This window comes from Manacus candei, unplaced genomic scaffold, assembly GCF_025592945.1.
Source record: "Manacus candei isolate 608988 ecotype Guabito, Panama unplaced genomic scaffold, ASM2559294v1 h1tg000122l, whole genome shotgun sequence".
Lineage (NCBI taxonomy): Eukaryota > Metazoa > Chordata > Aves > Passeriformes > Pipridae > Manacus > Manacus candei.
Genome location: NW_026138170.1, coordinates 98,303 through 118,576, shown reverse-complemented (window position 1 = coordinate 118,576; position 20,274 = coordinate 98,303). Strand labels below are relative to the sequence as shown.

General features: G+C 48.8%; 1 protein-coding gene across 1 annotated transcript in view; it reads left to right on the top strand.

Annotated features, from left to right (window-relative positions):
- The first annotated feature begins 3,689 nt into the window (after positions 1-3,689).
- Positions 3,690-20,274, top strand: part of LOC127462230 (protein Wnt-3a) — an 88,368-nt gene continuing 71,783 nt past the window's right edge. Inside the window, exon 1 of the mRNA XM_051770683.1 lies at positions 3,690-3,855. Coding sequence (XP_051626643.1) covers positions 3,785-3,855 — 71 coding nt within the window. The 5' untranslated portion in view covers positions 3,690-3,784. The remainder of the gene's footprint in view (positions 3,856-20,274) is intronic.

Here is a 20,274-nt window from a genome sequence, read left to right as displayed (position 1 = left end):
CCCCTGTGGCACTGACTGCAGCCATGCTTCTAAATCCAGCCCTCTGGACACACCCCAGAGGACCCTGAAGGTGCCAGCTGGGCCTTCCTCCTCAGTAAGCAGGACAGCACCAGCCTGCAGTGCCTTCACAGGGCATTCCAGCCCTGGGATGATGAGTCCATGCCCTCCCATCCCCTTTTCCCCCTGTGTTTGATAACTGAAGTTACCCACCCGCTCTGGCAGCAGGATTATCATGGAGTAATAAAATCCTGGAAGTTTGGCTTGGAAGGGACTTTCCAGATCATCTAGTTCCAACCTCCACCTCCCTGCCATGGGCAGGGACACCTTCCACTGGATCAGGCTGCTCCAAGCCCTGCCCAACCTGGCCTTGGATGCTTCCAGGGATGGGCATCCACAACTTCTCTGGGCAACTTGTTCCCTCAGAATGTGCCCCTTGGACACCAAAGAGCAACATCAAGAGAAAAGAAGCCAAAGCCAGGCTGCTGTCACCCCACTGAAGGTGCTGTCACCCCAGATCCTGCCCAGTGCCACATGGATGTCTGAATGATGCACAAATATTGGGGAAAAGGATGGGAAACAATGGATCAGCCTGGAGGAGCTTGGCCAGGTTTTGCCATCAGGCCCTAAATCAGCTGTGGGGAGAAAAACCCCACAGATCCAAACAGCAGCAGCCCCACATCCCTTAGGCTGCCCTGCATCCCCAAGGCCCGTGGCAGCCTTTTGAGTGATTCTAATGGATTGCAAAATCTGCCCCTCGAAGGTCTGGGCTCAAAGGAAAGGTAACTTTGATAACAGACAATTCATCAACGGGAGCGGGAATGGCCATTACACAGCCCTGCTCCCTTTTTATCAGAGTCATTAAAAGCAGTCGGTGGCAGAGGGAGCAGGGATGGTGCTGCTGAGGGAATCAATCCGTGTGTGTGTGTGTGTGTGTGTGTGTGTGTGTGTGCCTCCGACAAAGTGGATTATCTCCATCCTCCCCAAACAGCAGCTGCAAAGCAAAGAGGAAAAGGGAGAGTGGCTGAATTTGTACCTCCAGGTAAAGTTGCCTGGTGCTTCCTGGAGGGAGGGGCAGAGAGGCTTTGGGGGATGTTTAAACCTCTCCCCGGGAACAAAAGGACGGGAGATTAGCTCGACCCCTGGAAGGGATGGATGTGTCCTGCCCCATCCTCCTCCCCCTCCATCCCCGCTTCGGCGGGACCCCCGCGCCCAGGCAGGGGCTGCTGTCTGGGGGTCTGTGTGTGTGTGTGTGTGTGTGTGTGTGTGTTCCAGTCCGCAGTGTGAGCAATCGCGCTTGAAAAGACGGAGAAATCCCCTCCTTTGAAAGTCGCAGTGTTTGGTTCTTTCCAGTAATGCTATAATTGGATGGGATTTTCTCTTAATACACAGGGAAAGTCCTTAAGATGATTTTTCACACACCACCGCCGCCGCCGCCGCCACCCTCCTCCTTCTCCTCATCCCACCTTATGCAATAAAAGCTCCCTCCCTCCAGCCTCTTCGGCTCCTCCGGGGTGGGGGAGCTGCTGGAGGAGGCGGTGGGGGGATGGATTTAATACACTCCGTATAATTGCGGCATCGACACGGCGGGGATTCGCTGGGAGAGCCGGGAAGAGCATCCGTTCCCCCTCTGGAAGCGGGAGAGAAGCCGCTCGGATCGACTGGAGCTCGGCTGCACGGAGTGATTAAATCTCGGGAGCACTTGCCAGAGCTCACATTTGCAATCACTTGTCATCCAACCCTAAAGAAAATAATCAGGGCCCGACCCCTGCCAAATTCCCAATGATTTAAATATCCCCGAATGAACTACATTTCTAGTATAATTTCACTAGAATGAATATATCTCTCCATCTCGCTCAACACAAACATATCTTTATATATATATATGCATATAAAGCCCTGCGTGTGTGTAAATAGGAATATTCCCTACTAAGGGAAAATATATATGCAGCTCTTAATGAGAATGAAAGCGCATTTTGATTTGAGCTCATGCGAGGTTGCAAGCCTTCCTCCAAGAAAGTCATTAAAAACTGTACCTCTCTTTGTTCCCTGGGAGCCACAGAAATTTTCTGATTCGCAGATAAAAATGAAAAGAAACTCAAAGAAATAAAATAAAATCTCATCCAGCTCTCTGTCTCCTCAACAACAAACAACAATAAAATAAAAAAAAGGCGACAAAAAAAAACAGAAAAAAAAAAATAACACAGGCAGCGAGAAGCTGCGACAGCCCCCAAAAAAATCATGTTAAAAGAGAATCGTTGTTGTTATTCCAGGGAGAAAATATCTCCACGCTCATCCAGTGCCTCCATCCCCTCGTTTTCGCCTCTCCAGCCCCCTTTCAAATGAGCCAGGGGAAGGGAAAGCCTGTCAGCTGGGTGACACTTGCTCCCAGATCCAGCAAGCTTTAAACAATATGTTCCAGAGGAGCAGCAAATCCAAGCACGGACCCACGATCGAGGAGCTCCGTCTTTATAATAACATTAATAATGATTTTTTTTTTCCTTTTTTTTTTTCCCCCTCTTGTTTTCACCCCATCGAAAACCTGCGGATTTTTTTTTTTCTTTTTTTTTGGACCCGTGGGATCCACCCCGAGTCACCCCCCACCACCGCCACTGAAAAGGGAGGAATTGGTACAATATGTAAAGAGAGAAATTAAAAAAGAGATCAATTACTAGTGCCCTGTGGGGTGGATCTGGTGGATGAAGTCGTTTGCAGCAGCGCCTTCGCAATGTCCGGGGCTGGAATTCCTGGAAATTGGGATGATCTGGATGAGCCTTGTTGAGATTTGCATGGAAGAAGTTGATTTTTTAGCAGATGTCTTCAGTGGAGCCCTTGGATATCTGGCTGGTTGGACTGGTGGGGAAGGAGGGGGGGGGGGGTGTTTGTGAATGTCTGGGTGTAAATCCTCTTTTTTTTTAATGGAAAAAGGAGGGGAAAAAAAAAAAAAAACAACCCAAAAAGGAACGAACCGAAAGTTTCTAGAAAGTTATTCAAATGCGTCCCGACCGTCACCGTGAGGAAATGGGGATTTGAGAAGAAGACGGAATGGCGAGGATGAGAAACTGGAGAAAATAATAATTGCCAAAAAAAAAAAAAAAACCAAAACCAAAAAAAAAAAAAAACTTTCACACTTTTTTTTTCTTTTTTTTTTTTTTTTTTTTTTGCATTTTAGTAGCTTCGACCCAGGGAGTGAAATCCGGGCAGGTTGTTATAGCTACCCAAATCCACAGGGGTCCCCCCTGTCTATTTAAACCCCCTAAATCTTCCTTCCCCTTTTTAAAACTACATTTTATCCCTTGGCTTGTGGGCCAACGTGCCCCCTAATGAGTATTAAAACACTATCTCCTCGCAATTAGCTCATTCCTGACTTCACGCTCCTGATTGACAGAACAAGCCAAAGCATCAGAATTCTCCCTTTGGCAATAAGTGCTGATTGGGTCCTTTTTAAGAGAGCTACTTCAAACTTTTTTTTTTTTCTTTTTCTTTTTTTTTTTTTTTTTTTAATATTTGCCTTCAGTGTCTTGGCTGAGAGAAGAGTTTTTTACCTCTCTGAGATTTTTTTTTTTTTTTTTTTTCCTTGAGAGTAGTAGAGGAAGCGAGAGAGAGGATTTACCTGGTCGGGGTTGAGTTCACTTCATTTGACTTTTTTTTTTTTTTTAAATTATTGTTATTATTATTATTATTATTATTATTATTATTAAAATAATCATCCTGCCTCAGAAGAAAGGAAGGTTTTTGGCAACTCTGGTTAAAAAAAAAAAAAAAAAGGAAAGACAACTTTTCATCAATGGCCTCTTTTGGATATTTCCTGTTTCTTTGTGGGTTGAGTCAGGCTCTGTCAAGTTACCCAATCTGGTGGTAAGTTTTATTCTTCTTCTTTTTTTTTTTTCTCTCATTTTCATTTATTTTTCCCCTCCTCTGTTTTCTCTGCAACCCCTGCGCTTAAGATGACTTGAAATTCTCCTTTCGTTGCCACTCAGCTAAAGAGGTGGGATTGTTCCAGCGCCAGCAAGTTCTTAGAACCTGCATTTCACCTCTTTTATTTATGCATTCACTTTGTTTATTTTGACTGGGTTATACCTGATCTCTCCTTCTCCTACTGTAAAAGAGAGAGAGCGAGAGGGAGCGATCGGAAAGTTATTTTTTTTTTAAGTGCTTTGATCCTCTCCTGTGAAGAACAAAAGGCGCTGCCTGAATTAAAGAGATAATGATACAAGTTGACATGAGCATTTCAAGGTGATTTCGAGCTAGTCAGGTGGAAGGAAAGGGGTGCGTGGGGGGGAAAGGATGAAAAGTTTGGGGAATTTTTTTTTCCCCCCCTTCGCTTTAAGGAATATTTAGGGGGAAAAAGGGAAAAAAAAAAAAGGGGGGGGTGGAAATGAGAAGAAAGAGAAAGGAGGTGAAGGCTCCACAACCTGGGTGTTGGGAAGGCAGAGCAGGGAGCGGGGACGGCGCTGGGAGAGACGAGCCTGGCGCGGGATCGGCGGGTCCCTCTCGCCCCTTTTCCCGGGGATAACGCACTTTTTTTTGGGGGGGAGGTGGGAAGGAGAGGAGGGAGGTCGCAGCTCCTCGAGGGGTTCTATTTTTATTTTTGCCTTTTCCTCGCTTTTGCACCCTACGCCTTTAAGAGCCTTTTCTCTCTCACTCCCCCACAAAAAGCAAATGGTGCTGGGCAAGGCATGTAAGCGCACGATCTGCTCTAATTACCCCGCGGAGGTAATTGGGCTCGGGGAAGCCCGGGCGCGGGGAGGCTCCGCCGGGTGGGAGAGGGGCTGCCCCGCCGGCGAACGGCTCGGAAGCGCCCCCCGAACAAACCACAAAAAATAATCCTCCTCGTAATAATTGATTTTTATTTTTTTAAAGTGCGTTTATTCCCTGCTCCTCCCTCCCTTCCCTCCCCCCATCGCCCCCCAGCCGGTCGCGGGGTTCGGGAGGGATCCGTGCGGGATCCGTGCGGGATCCGTGCGGGATCCGTGCGGGATCCGTGCGGGATCCGTGCGGGATCCGCCGTTCCCCCCCCTTGCCCGGCGGTGCGGAGGTTGAGGGTGTTGAAGGCAGCAAGCCTCTCCAACTATTTCAGGTATGTCTGAAAAAAGCAGGGAATTCGTTGGGATGGGAGAAAAGCAATAAAATGCAAATGTGTTCTTGGGAAGACAGGCAAGAGAGAGCACCTGGACGGGGAGTCATTAAAAAGCAATCTTTTATTCCCAGCCACCATCTAACTTATAATTAGAAACTCCGGTTGCATTCCTGATTGGAGAAGGAAGCGCATTCCTCCAATACCAACATAAATATTCCCTTGTCACCCGAGCGAGGGGAGCGAAGGGACCCCCCCCGTCCCCGTCCCCGGTCCCCTGTCCCCGCTCCCGGAGCTGCGGGAGAAGCGGCTGTCGGGGGGGGAAAAGGCTGGGAAGGAGGAGATGGAGAGAGGGGCAGGAGGTCTCCCTTTCCGAGCCGGGGGTATCAGGTGTGTGCAAGGGGGGGGGGGGGGGGGCGGCAGCGGCGACACTTTGGGGTTTTTTTGGGGTGTTTTGTTTTTCTTTTCCGTCCTTCCCCGGTGCCAAGGAGCGGTTTTAGACGTTTCTTTCGCAAGGAGAAACCCCCCTTAGGCCATGGAAATGCAAAGGAGGGTTTGATTGGGGTGGGGGAGTCGGGGGAGAGGCCGGGAGCTGTTACATTGGCTGCCTAAATTCCCTCTCACTCCCCACCACCACCCACCCCTTTCTCCCTTTAGTTATCCTCAACCTTTCCCTCTTTATTTATCCCCAAGCAAGATATAAACCCACGGCCACCCCCAAGGCTGGAGCAGCCCTGGAGACGTGGGAATCAGGGCCTGGAGGGTGGTACAGGGGTCCCCTGGGTACATCCGTGCACATCCCAACATCGGGAGTAAAGTTCCTTGTCTCCCAGTCCAGGGTAGTCCCAAAACACCTGATCGAGTATCATGCTGCTTTATTTTATTTTAATTTAATTTTCCCCTTGCCTTTCTCCGGGTTGTTTCTTTTTGTGTGTGTGTGGTGTAGTGGTGTTATTTTCCTTTATGAGGAGAGGACCAGGAATTTTTTAGTCTGTCCGTGCAAACAGCAACAATCCCATCTCAACCATCTCTGCCTAAAGCCTCCCCTGTGTCGCCTCGCAGTGATTTGATGGCTTTCAGCAGAAAATCTCTCACTGACCCTCCCCAAACTGTGTCCCCTCCCCAGTAATACTTCCTAATTAAAGAGTAAACTCATCCTGAAGCACACGGGGGCTGTGGAGAGTTACACTTGGGAGAAAATCTGTGCCAAAGCAGGGACTGAGAAACTGTATTTTCCCGTAGGTTTTGGTTAATTATTCTCCCAAAACAAGGGGAAATATAAAGTGTGTATTTGTCAGGGGGAGCAGGGGACGTGTCCCTGTTGCTCTGAGTTCTGTCCACCTCTTCCAGCTTCTTACTTGGCTGAGCTGTTGAAATTCCTGTTCCCACCATGGCACGGGGGCACCTGTTTAAATCAGGCCGAGCGGCGCTGGCGGATCCGGGTGCCTGGAATCTTTGGGAAAAGTTCGGTGGAGCCAAAGGGAGACGATCCCTCAGAGCAGGGATGCTCCCGTGCTCCATCCACTGTCCTTTCAGGGATGAGGGAGGAGGAGGGGGAAGCAGTGGGAGCTTCTTAAAAGCAGAAAATAAGGTATTTACAGAGCGGGATAAAAGAGGCTTTCAAAACAGCGATTTAAAAGTGATAAAGGCAGAGGGACCAGCTCCCTTTGGAAGTGATGTGCCGAGTTTTTAGGGATGTGCTGACGTGATTTATTGTGCCACAGTAACCCCACGGGACCTTCTCCAGCACAGCAGCAACTGAGCTGCTCAACCTAAAGGAGCTACTGGGAGCAGCAACAGGCTCTTCCACACCCAGGGGGCCAGATTAAGAGCAAAAATATGTTGGTTTTTTGGTGTTTTTTCTTTTTTTGTAAGTGTTAGTGCTGCTCATTTTTTGGTGTGTTTAAAAAAAAAAAAAAGAAAGAGATTGGAATGAATGAAGGAAGACTTAGGAAATTCAGAAGCAGAATTCGTGGGTAAGGGAGGGTTAGATGTAACCTGTTCCCTGTCCTGTGGGAGTCTGGGGTCCATGTGGAGTCACAGTAGCAGCATTAAAAAAGTAAAACTTTTTCCAGCTAATTTGCACTGCCTTGACTGACTCCACATGGAACAGAAAAAAAAAAAAAAGGCATTTTATGTTATTTATTTTATTGTTTGATCAGTGGTGTCTGGCCTGACTTGTTCTGAACACAGCCAGAGTGCAAGAAATGATTCAGAAGGGAGAAGGGTTTGGTTCAGGAGGGGAAAAAAAAACAGCAACAAAAATTAACACAAAAATTCCGTGCTGGGAATCCCCACTTCCAGTAGCCCAGGGTGGTGGTGCGAGGGGACATAATCCCAGGAGAGGCTCTTTGGGCTGAATTAAATGTTAGCTGGCATCTGAAATGTCATTTTTCCTGGGTGTGAGGCAGCTTGAGGTTTGCTGGGGATGTGTGTGGTCGAAATGTGTGACTGGAGAGGGGCTGGAAGAGGATGTCTCATGGGAGGAGATGGGCACTGGCTTGGGATCTGATGTGGTGGTATCATTTTGGGGCAGGAATATCTGTCCCTTCCCGTATTCTGCTGGTCATGGTGGGGCTCCTGTCCCCTCTGCTGCTCCCTGTGACACCCCTGTCACACCCAGAGCGGGGTGGGATGGGATCACCCCAGAGGAGGTGAGCTGGGAGCACCAGTGTCTGAGTGGACAGAGTGTTCCTGGAGATGCCAGGCTGCTCTTTGGAAAGAGGACATGAAGGATGTGAGGATGTGTGTTGGAAACCTTTCCCTGGCTTTGCTCTTGCTTGTTCCCCACCACTGGTCACAGCAGCTCTGTCGGGTTTGCTCATCCACGTAGGATAAAGCTGGAAAAGCCTGTGATGTTCTGCAGGATCCACTTTACAAGAGGACTGGGGAGGATGATCCAACTGATTTTTCCATCCCTGTTTTTGCAGTTCAGAAGGTGTCAGTGCAAGGGGAGCGGGGTGAGAGGGATCTTTGCCCACAGGCACACGAGTAATCCGGTGGCATTTTTCCAGCCACACTCCAGTGCAGCAGCTGAGCCTGTCCCTGGTTGGTGGCATCGTGCACAGGGGAAGTCCTGGCTCATGCTCTGGTCCAGGTCTCTCCTGGGATCTGTCCCCCTTGAGGTGGGTGGAACAGCCCCTGACTTACACAGGGAAAAGCCAGGCCAGGTTCTGGATCTCGTGAGAAACACGATTCTCCTTCGGCTGCAAATCCTGCAGAACTTAAAGCTGAGCCTTGGCAGGCTCTGCTCTGGAGAAAGCAAAGCTTAGTTTGGCAGAGAGCAGCCTAACATGATGATCCCTCTTTAGCCAGGAGGGAGGCAGAGCCCTGGAGGGTCACCCAGGGGACAGCCTGGGCCGTGTGTGCAGCAACCAGGGCTCCTAAAGCAATCTCTAGAGCTGGGAAGCAGGAACTGCATCTCCCCACTTCCCTTCTCCATTAGCTGGCAGTGAGGATTTTGACATTTTCAAGGTGATGACATTCCTGTCCATCCCCTCTCCTCCTGCAATGAAGAGATGTTAAAGTCCATCAGCACACAGTGCAACCCCTCCACACGTGGCTCTCTCCCACCCTCGCCCCAAGGCTTGGGAATTGTCTTTACACACGTTTATCTGTGTTACAACAGGACCTGACCTGGCCCTGCTCTTCCAGGCAGTGTATAATCATGGAATGTTGGTTCAGCCTGTGCTCAGGTACCAACTCACCCACCGGTTTGGATTTTCAGGAGGGCAGCACGGGTGATTTGCACCCAAACTTCAGTGGGGTGGAGGGAACTGGGTCCAGGGGATCTTGCTGTGTGGATGTAAGTGGTAAAAAACCAGCTCTGGCCCATTCCATGCATAGGGTGTAGCATGCAAAGGACAAGGGAAGTTATTTCCCACCTCCCTTTTTCATGGAGAAACAGGCACCAGTGGTATTTGTGTTGCTCCTGGCACAGCCCAGGCATGGAGGAGCTGTTTGCTGAGATTCAGTGACTGGACCAAGCTCACACAAGAAGGTTTTTTCCCAGCAGGAACTGAAATTTTTCAAGGTCTTAGCAGGAAGCCCCTGTTTCAAACCTGGGGAAGGCTGGGACTCTCCCAGAAAGCCCAGTGTGTGCTGAAGAAAATCCCTCATCTACTCAGATTTCAGACTCTTTTTACTAAATTGTGTTGTCCTGCTACGTATTAATTGATTTGTTTCTTTCAATTGTAAGAGGACTTGTTAGATAAGTTACCCTGAAAACCAGCCATGAGATATTCAAAGCTTTGGATGAAGGCATTGCATCAAACTGTCTCCTAACTAAGACAAGGAAAAGTGAACAGTTTTGCTCCCCAGCCCTTTTCTGGTAACCCCAGAGGTGAAACATATCCTGTCCAGGCATTTGAACACCTCTGAGACTTCTTATCTGGAAACTTCTGAGCATTTGGAATCACAGAATGGTTTGGGTTGGAAGGGACCTTTTAAAGGTCATCTAGTCCAACCCCGCTGCAATGAGCAGGGACATCTCCAACCAGAGTAGCTGGAACAGGGGGCTGGGCATTGCATTGCTTTCTGTTGGCCAAAAAAAAAGGCTTTTTGACCGTTCCCTCTAAAGATTCAGCCTTGATTTTTGCTGTGAGTCCGTGGTTTCTTCTACGAGAGGAAAGTCAAGGACTGCTGACTGTGCCGGGGGAAAGCAGGCTGAGTCACTGGTGTCTCCATCCCGAACCTCTGGGATCCCTTTCCTGCTCGCATCCCTCTTCCTGCGGGATGAGGCAGCTCCGCTCCAGCCCTGCGGCGATGCTGCCGCTTTTCCAGGCGGGGATTGCCACTCTCTGCACCAATTCCTGCCTCTCTGGTTGTTATCATGGGTGCAAAGCAGCGGGGGAAGGAGTTCGTTCCGCGTTAGACCCCACGAGGAGCACAGATTCATTTTTTTTTTTTTCCCCTTTGCGCGTTTGGTTGCGCAGGAAAATTCCCAGCGGGACAATCCCGGGATGATGTGGCCGCTCAGCGTTCCTCGAGTGCGTGACTCAAACAGCCCGGCCGCATTTCAAAGGGCTTTATTGGGCTTAATGACAGCACTTCACGGGCCTTGCTCAAGTGCGTCGAGGGGGGAATCCTCCGGGCACTGAGTCAGGATGCTCCCTGTGGACAGCCGAGCTGTTCCCGGGATGGTGAGAACATCCGTGCTGAAATTCCCTTCCAAGAGCAGGACCGGGCTCAAGATCCTCCTCTGAATCCCAAAGGAGACCCTGTGGGGTGTAGCTGGGAGGAGGAGCACGCAGGAGGTCTGGAGATCGTGGCTGAAAAGGAGGAGGAGGAGGAGGTTCAAAACAGGCACCCGCTGCCTTCTGGTGGCGTGGAGCTTGGTGCCTTCTGGCCAGTGCTGGGGTGATGTTACCAGTTAAACCCACTAAAATGTAGTGGAAAGGAAGGGCAAAGAGCAGGGGGAGAAGGGTTGGGCAGAGTGTTTTTGCCTTCTTCACACATGGGATGAGGCAGAGCCCCAGGGCTGCAGCAAGAGCGTTCCCAGCCTAAAAGGTCTCACTAAACCCACCCACCTCTGCTTTGCTGCCACCACTTAGAGCCAGATGAAGACCCAGAGCCAAGACAAATTCAGTGGGACTGAATACTGCAAGGAGAGGAATAGTCAGGGATGCTCAGCCTCCCATGGTGTGTCCATCAGGGCTTTGCTGGATCAGACCTAAGGTTGGTCTTGCAGAAAAGCCACCCCTGAAACTGTGCCAACTGTTTCCATCTATCCCAGGCTGTTCATGATGCTTTTCTCCCCTTCTGTCCCTTCTTCCCTTCTGTAAAAATGGAGGGATTTGCACCAAGCCCCGTTGTCACCTTTGCAAAACACGTAAAAATTCATCAGTTCGTGGGTTCACTCCAAATTCTACTGGAACTCGCAAAAAACAAGGGGAGGGAGGAAGAACTGATACATTAACTCCCTTTTTCTGAGCTCCTAACATAGGGCACAGCTTTTCAAAGCAGGCTGGGAGCCCGGGCAGAGCTGTTCTGCATCACAAAGGTGTTGTTTGTCTCCCTTCCTGGTTTGTCACCTGCATATTCACAGTCCCCTTCCCACTTGGATGTTGCTGCTGCTCAGAGGGAGCTTTGCATTTGTGGAGGCTGAGCCATCAAAGGACTTCAAGGTGCCTTTGGTCTCCTGGTGTCAATAATAGCCAGTTATGCTTTGTATTGGCATGGTGAGAATTATTGGCAGGGGTGCTGTGGCTCTTTTCCAACGTGGATATTCCTCCCCAAACTGTTGGTGTGAAATGCTTTTCTCTTCTGGCACCTTTGAACACTCTCAGGCCTCACCAAGGTCACGTTGTAGCACCGTGGGCTGGTTCCCTTCTTCTATCACCGGCCTCACAAGGTATTCCAGGGGTCTGGGATGGTCTGGGATGGTCATTTCTCCCATTCCAAAGGGCTCTGTAGGCTCGAAGGGCATTGGAGCAGGTTTGCCTGGAAGGCTCAGAGAGTATCTTAGGGGTTCCTTGAGCTCAGACCATGGTAGACCCTCACATTTCAGGCCTGGCCTCGTGTTCATCCCAGGTTTGGGAACTCTCCTGGTTGCCTTGCATCATTCCCAGGGTTCAGTTTAAACACACCCTCCTGGAATGACATCCAGGCCAAAAATGAAGGTGTCCAGGTTCCCTTAAGGAGCCCCTGCATAGGTTCTACTGCCAGTTAAGATATTTGGTGGCATCCTGGATGTCCTCAGAGGCCTGGCAGGGATTGTCCACAATCCACTGATGACCTGCCCCTTTCTCAGCAGGAGATGGAGGCCCGAAAACCCCAGAACATCTCAGTGGCACTTCATGTCTGTCTGCAGGCAACTGAGCAAAGCCTCAGGGTGGAATCCACTTCATTTATTACATCTGCAATTTTGGTGTCTCCACCCAAGCCAGGAGCTCTTGGCTCCTTTCTGTGATGGGGAGAAGTGGGAAGGTTCTTATGGTGCAGTTCTTTGACTGAACTTGACTGGTTAAATCCTGTGGAGCAGCTGAGGAAATCAGCTCAGAAATATCTCCACCACTGTCATCCAGGATTATACCCAGCACAGGGAATCCTCCTGGAGGGTTTGCTCACTTGCCTGTTTCCTCACTGTTAAAATCTGTAATTCCCATTGCCTGGCATCGTTTCACATGGCTCAAATCAGGGGCTTTTTCTCCACTATTTTCCTGTATTTGAATAAGATCTGCAGTGCCCATTGGTGAATTGGAAGGGGTGCAGCCATTGCAGGAACATTCACTCCATCCAGGCTGGTACTAAACCCCTCCACACCTCCTCTCTTCACAGCAAATCCACACCAAGTGGTATTTTGTCATGTCTCAGCCCAGCTGCTGAAAGCCTGAGCAGCTTGAGTGTTTTGAAGCTTCCTCTGTAACATACCTAATCCTGCCTCTAATCCAGGACTCTCCAGAGCATAAATCCATTTTCCTCATGCTCCTTATCCTCAAACACATCCAGAGTCTCCCACCATCCTCCAACCACATCCACAAGTCATCACCTCAAGATTGTAATAGAATTTTAACCTTAAAATCTTCTTAAAATGAGATCTGAAGTGGTGTTCTTGTGTCCCTGTCACGAGTTATCTCAGCAGAAGGACATGGCCAGTGGTTAATGCAAGACCTGTATCTGCATTTCAGGAGCTCCCCTGATTTTGTTTTTCCTTCAGTTCTCTGAAATCCAAATCTTTTCCCTCTTCCCAGCCTGCACCTCTTAATTTCCCTTTCCAGCTTTGTGTTTCCTCTCCATCTCTGTCGGAACACGCGGTTTTATGGCCAAAATGATGCATATTCAGGTTTTTTGGGAAGTTTCCGGAAGAATTCCGTCGACGGGATCCCCGTTGTGGGATGGAGCAGAGTCCATCTCTGTCATAGCCAGGCCTGTGAAACGAAGCCAAGCAGAGCAGGAGCTCCTTCTGCTTCCAGAGGGTTCACCTTGTCTAATAGAGATATTTCCCAAGGGGTGGGAAGGCGGGAATGAAGCTCCTTGAATGGATGCCAAGCCTTCCATTCAGTTTGTCCCTCTGCCCCCAGAGGAGCAACAATAGAGCCTGTTGCTAGACAGTGTTGTGTGGCACGACAGAGAACAACTCCAAATCCTTTGCAGGCTGGGGGACACACACTCAAGGGAGAATTCCCAGTTTTTTAATGAGCCTGCAGGAGCTGGGAAGAAACGGAACGGTCTGGGCAGGTGGGACTCCGTCCAAATCCCAGGGAAGATTGGGAAATGCTACTGGGCATCAGGTGAGATTTGTAGAATTTTCTGGGAGACCCACAGTTCCTTCAGAAGCACAAAACCCTGGATAAAGGTGTTTTTTAGGAGATTCATGTTTGATTTCTACCCCTCCTGGAGGGAGAATGTACTTGAAGCTTTAGCAGTCTCCAGCCAAGTGTCCTTTAGAGTTGGTGGAGAGAAATAAGATGCAACTCATCTGCTGTGTGTCAGACATTTACTTTTGGATGGGATGAATCACATCCCAGCTGTGCCAGTTTTCTAACCATTCCCTGCAAGAGGATCCCAGATGACCAGGACAGGCAAAGATATCTCCTTTTAGGCAGATGAATTTTTGCATGGAATTTCCTTAAAGGCTTGAAGCATCTGGGCATTTTGTGATCTCCATAGACCCGTGGAGTGCTGAAAGAGGATTTTTCCATTGGAAGGACCCTTCAAGGGGTGTCTTTAGTGACCAATTTTGTTTAAAAATTCTCCACTTGAAGCTCTGGTGTGTCATTCCACACATGAGAGGAAGAGCTGAGCAAAAATCCCAGATCTCAGAAAGGTGTTTAAAGGGAATTTTCATTCACTATCAATTTCTTTCACATTCTTCCGTGGGAAGAACCATCCAGGTGGATTTGACAGGAAATGAATAATCCAAAGCAGGAGAGAGCTGGGGACCACACTGCTCCTGTGTGTCACAGGAGTGCTGCCTCTCCCTCTGGTTTCCTTCACAGTGGTGGGGAAGAGCATCCTGCAGGCTCTGAGGACAGATCCTTCTCTGGATATCAGGATCACAGAATCCTGGAATGGTTTGGGTTGGAAGGGACCTGAAGGATCATCTCTTTTCACCCCCTGCCATGGGCAGGTACACCTTCCACTAGCCCAGGCTGCTCAGAGCCCCATCCAACCTCTTGAAGTGCATATTGATATGGTCTATTATCCTCCTACCACGAAGGATTCAGGGATTGGGAATCTCATCCTGTCCTAGCCCTTGAACAAAGTGTACTGACCTTTTTCAAGGCCTGGATATGCTCCTATTTATAAATAGTATAAATGTATAGAGTTAAAAACTGGCAGCCTGGTCTCCAGGCCCTGAGAGCTGTTTTGCTGCAGCATTAGCAGGGATGTGGTTGGGTCATGATGTGGAAAGATTTGCTGGTGGAAGTGCAAGTGGAGAAGGAACAGGAGGGAAGTGCAAGGCTGCTTAGACACATAATTAGTGCTTTTTGCCTCGGATTTATCGATGGCACTGCTGCAACCTGATCAATTAAGTGATTTTCTTGAGCTGCCCCTTGTCAGTGGATTGCAGTGGCTGCTCCATGAATACCCTCAGCTCATTCTGAATTTCCTCATTCTGAGGAAAAGTGGATTAGCTCTGTTGCTTTTTTCTTTTTTTTTTTTTTTAGTGCTTATTTCTTCTCACGTGCCACAGAGAGAACAGAACTCGAGCAGCACAGATTTAGCTGTCCAACAATTAGACACCTTGGGTTAGTTGAGATGCACCCCACTGCTGGGTTTGCAAAAATAGGTGCAACAGCTTCCACCACCATTAAATCATTTGATCCAGAAATTATCTCATCCATCCTCACGTGCCCCAGGCTGGATTAAATAAACCTAAATCAGAATTGGGAAGAAGTAATGGATATAAGAGGTAGTTAACACTGAGTCACTGTTAACAGGAATATCGTGTGGATAAGGAAGGAGCTTATTGGATCACAGCCTTTCCTAACAGGACAGGTCATGGGTATTAGTGGATTGATTGCAAAACCTCAGTCACACCAGAGAATAAGGGCACAGTGGGAACTGGTTCTTGCCTGGGTATAAGGCCCAGACAGATGGGGCAAACGACTGAGTTGAAAGAGAATAGATAAGGCACATTAGCAGAAGATTGGGAATCAGACAGGGAAATGCTAATTCAGTGGCCACTGAAATCCCTGGTGCAACTTGCCCACGGGCACATGGGAAGTCTGTGATCCAAAGGGGCAGCGAGTCCATCTGTCCTGCTGATGAAACCTCTGGAGCTCAGCCCTAACACAGGGCAGTGTGTTCTCAGTAGGGTTTTCTATCAGCTCCACTGAAATGGCAGTTTAACTGTCACATGGACCAGAAGATTCTCCAAATTCTAGCAGAGAAACTAAGTTCAGGATTTATGTAGCCTGGGACATATTTACAGCCACAGGTACCGTGCTGGTGCCTGCCAGCAACAGTGATGCTCCTGCTGCCTCTCAGAATAAATTGAGGAATTTGGTCCTGCACACGGGCTCCAGAAATAGGGCAGAACTGTTTGGATTCTGGCATGCAAGGGCCCAATTTTGGCAATCTCTAGTACCAGGAGGGCAGGGTGATATGCAAAACCTTGGCTATCTAATGAATTGCAGACTTTGTGATAAACCAGGGGGAAAAGATAACTCAGGGGTTAAAGCACATCCCTGGGACATGGGACCTCTGGTCATATTCCTTCACAAGCCTAAATAAAGAGCTCGGTGACCTGGACAGATGAGAATCAGAAAGCTGGGAAACAAGAGAGTTTCCTGCAGTCTCTGGCAGAAGCAGGTGCCCACGTCCCGTTTCAAAGGACAATTTGGGGTCACTGAGCTGAGCCCGAGGTACAGGAGGAAAAGCTGGGCTGGAGTTACCTTTGACTCACTGTTTATTAAAAAAAAAACAACCAGTGCTGGGGTGAGGCAAACAGCCAGGGCAGCTGGACACACATGAGTCAGTGTGACAGAGAGCAGGAGGGGAGGGTTTAGGTTTGTCCTCCGCGCTGCAGAGACAGACGCGCACGGCGCTGACGCAGCACAGCTGAGCAGGGCTCATCACACTCCATCTCAGGGCTGGACATCCCATCTGAGGGAGTCATCTCAGCTCCCTTCCCAGCCCATGAATGGAGGCTGACACTTCCTGGCTGTGACTCAGCACTCCTATCACTGGTGTCCATCTCTGGAGGCACTGACTCCCCGCAGCAGCCCATCTCCCTGTGCTGGTGGTCAGGAGAGCCAAGGGGACCGGTTGGGTGCCTGGGTGAACAAGGTTGGGTCAGATGCTCCAATTCCATCGTGCCCAAGTCCTTGTGCTCATCCTGCCCTCAGCTGCAGGACCCCATGGACGAGGAGTTTGTATTTCTGCAGATGTCTGATGGTTTTGGTTTGTGCGGTGCCAGCCTGCAACGCAAAGCCTCGTTCAGGAGAAGGGCTCCTGCAGAAGCACCATTTGGCAAAGAATTCCTCAAGTGGACTGATTTTTGTAACCACTGGTGAGCTGCCAAGTGGAGGCACCGTGGCAGAGACCACCCTCAAAGCCAAACATGGTTCTGAAATCACTGCAGAGAACTCAACAACTTATACTGTCTCCTGAGCTTCAGGTTTGTAGGTTCTGCTGACCTTGCTGATAAGATCTGTGCAAATTTATTCATACACTTGTGCTGTCTAGTCCTCGAATTCCCAGACTGTTTCTGTTACTGTGAATGAGGAAGAGTTTGGTTTATCTTAAATTTCTGTGATCTTAAAGGCGTCAGAAAAGATACCTGGGGTTTTCCTTGATGCCAGAAGGATGCAGTGGCATCAATACAATGGAAGAGTGAGGGAGGTGATGTGAACTCTAAACTGACTAAATATCAGGTCTCTACATAGGTTTTGCCATTAAAACTATCTGGGTGGTAAGTTAGGCATGAACTTAGCCTTAGGTGCTGCTGTGCTAAGTTAGACTTTATTATTAATCTTAGGAAAGAATGGATGCAGAGACCTCAGGTGTGATTTGTGTAGTTTTCAGTCACGTTGGTCCCTTTTTTCTGTGAAATTCTGTCCCTTCCAAAGTGTTCTTGTGAAGATTGTAGCTGTAAGGGGAGAGTTTGTGCAAAAGAATAGTGTCTTTCAGGTCATGGTCTTCCTGATCCCAGAGGGTTTGGCAGGCTGGGGGCAAAGAGGGACTTCATGGAAGGGCTCTCAGATCCATTTCTCCTCTATTCCATCTCTTAGAACTAGTTTCTACATGATCCCAGACTTAAGCAATCCTGCTGCCTGTTCATCTCTGCAATGACATTTGAACCTCTCGGCCCAACGAGCTTCATTTGGCAGAGGTTTTCAAAAGAGTTAGATGTCCACAAGTCATCAGATACCCACAAGTCTCACAAAAAGGGGTATTTAACTAGAGGAGGGACGTGATGTGAGCCCTTCCAGGGGCTACAGTGTGTGTGCAGATGTGTGTGTGTGCATGTGAGTAAGAATTCCTGTGTGTGCAATATTCCCGGGACATCCTGAATCCAGACAGAAGGACAGAGGAGTCAGTGCTCACTGGTTTCAGGGCCCACAGAATAACTCCTTGCTCTGCTTTTGTTTCCATCTACTCATCTTCTGTGATAGAATAACAGAATGGTTTGGGTTGGAAGGGACCTCAAAGCTCATCTGGTTCCAATCCCCCCATCATACCCACTGCATCATGTTCTCAGGGCCTCATCCAACCTGGCCTTGGACACTCCCAGGCATGGGACATCCATAACCTGATCCAGTGCCTCATCACCCCCCTGAGAAAAGAATTTCTTCCCAATATCTAATTTAAATCTCTCCTCATTTAGTTAAAACTCTTCCCCTTTAAGTACTGTAAAAAGTCCCTCTCCCTCATTTTTATAAGCCCTCCTTAAGTACTGGATTCGTGTCAGCAGCTCCAAGTGACATTCAGAAAAGTCCACTTAGGAACTACTTTGAGGATTCTTTGGAGAGCAGAAGTATGGATTATGAAGGAAGGTAGTTAAATATATATATATATATGATACATATGTCTCTATGTATATGCATAAGGAGATAGAGACACACATCCCTCTTAGCTTTAGCTTCTGCTCCAAAGACAGGTGGAACTCAAAGGAAAACTTCTTTTGACTGTAACAGACTTTGGGACAATCTTTTTGGACTCTGAGCTCCTTTAGGATCCTACAAGTTGCTTCACACTTTGATTCTGGGCCAGGAAAGTGCTGCTTTGGAGCGATTTCTTTGTCTCGTGTCTTAAGACTCCGAGTTCCTTTAGGTCTTGATCCTACTGGTTGCTTCATGCTTTGACTCTGGGCCAGGAAAACTCTGTGTTTGCTTTGTGTTTATCCTCAAATATCTGGGCAGTTCTGTTCATTTTCTCTGCTCAGGCACCAAGTTGGGTCACACAGGTTGAGACCAAGCCTGAGAGCAGGGAGAGTCTTTCCTGTACCGGGCTGATACACAGCACATTATTATACATGTATTATATCAGGGACATCCAGCAATAATGTATGGAAATTGCTGCCATATCTCAGTCCCATCTCCCATCCCATTGCAGGAGAGAGAGGGAGCCCAGTTAAGGCTTGTACACATCTGACAACGTGCAGCAAAACTTGGCTTGGGGCTGGATGGGGTTTTGGGGCATGCAAAGGCAGAACTGCAGAACTTCTGTGTGTGTCCTACTGGGCTTCAGCACTTGCAAAACCCACCCCTGTGCTCCCTTATCCTGATCTGCACCCAGGTCTCGGGGGGTGATGGGTGTTGAGAGCTCCTGCTCTGAGCTCCAGAGGTTCCTGGCTCAATCCCCAGCGCTGGCCAAGCCTCAATCAATGTGACTAATTGATTAAGGCAGTTCTGTGGAACACCATATTCTATTGGCAAGGGGTGTGCTGCTGAGATTTCGGGAACCCTGGGTTCAAAACCCCTCCTCCCAAACCGAGCAGGGGGAACTTCTGCAGCTCGTTTTTCCCATGCCAGGGGTAGGTGCCCATAACCACCAAGCTGCTGACTGGGAGTTTAAAGGGGACATTTCGTCCTCTGGCTTCGCTTTGGGAATGGCACTGCAGGGGATGGGCACATGAACAAACCACCAGGAGCTAAGTTTAGGGTGTGAACTGACGAGATGCCAGTTTTTCTGTGGTAACTGCCCGTGTGAATCCTCTTTCCTTGCAACAAACACGAGCTGGTTCATATTTACCGGGGGGGGGAAGAAGGTTCACGTGGGTGTTCACACGGCTCACACCCCGGCTTTGACTCCCAGTAACTTGGGCCTGTGCCTCTAACCTCAGTGCCCTTGAGAAACCGACCTGAAAAACAAAAAACAAACCCTTTTAACAAAAAAACCCCACGATTTTGCCATTTCTACTTTTCCAGTTACGGCTATTTCAGGGCGTTTTTGGTTTTCCAGAAAGGACGTGCTGAGGTTGACTCCACTGCACTGTTTTTGGCAGAGAACTTGAGGTCCTTGAGATCCTGGTGTCCACCTTCAGCCAACATGGGCAGTTGCTCTAGTGCCTCCACAGTCAGAGACCTTCTGGGCACTGACATTATATTAATATTCCTATTCCTCACAGCCAGCTCCTGAGCCCTGAAGAGGTTTAAACGTGTGGAGATATGAAGTTAAGCACATAAACCACTATTTAGCCATTGGAAAAAAAAAAAGGGTGGTGTGGTTGTGGGATGGGCAGTGCTTGCAGGTTGCCTGGAGGTCACTGAGTACTCAGCATTTTTCCTTGTGCTTCCCACAGACCTGGGAAATGGCCACAGAGGAAGGCAGTAGTTCTGAAGGAAAGACCTTGATTTCAATTCTTGGAGTGCTAGTCTGGGAGCCTCCCAGGGTTGCAGAGATAGAAACCTTTCCTAGGAAAAAAGGCTGAGCATAACTGGGCATGAGCCCAAGGACAGAACAAGGGAAAATGCCCTTAAAATTGACCAGGAACCAACCTGAATTTTCCAGTCAAAAAACACCCAAAAAACACCCTAACAACCCACTTGCTTATGGGCTGGGACTTTGTCTCGTGATGATGCCAAAGACTGGCTGACTCAAGTTATCTTGAGGCATCTCCTCCCGAGTTAGATGGGGAAGATTCAACTCATCCTTGAGGAACTGTCCTGCCAACTCAGGACAACTCCGTTTGGAAAACAGGGTTTTCTCAGGAAGTTTGAGCACACCTGCTGCTTCCAAGCGTGGAAGGAGTTGCATCTGTGCTCTGTTGGGTGACAGAACCTTCCCCAAACAGACCTCTGGATGGAATC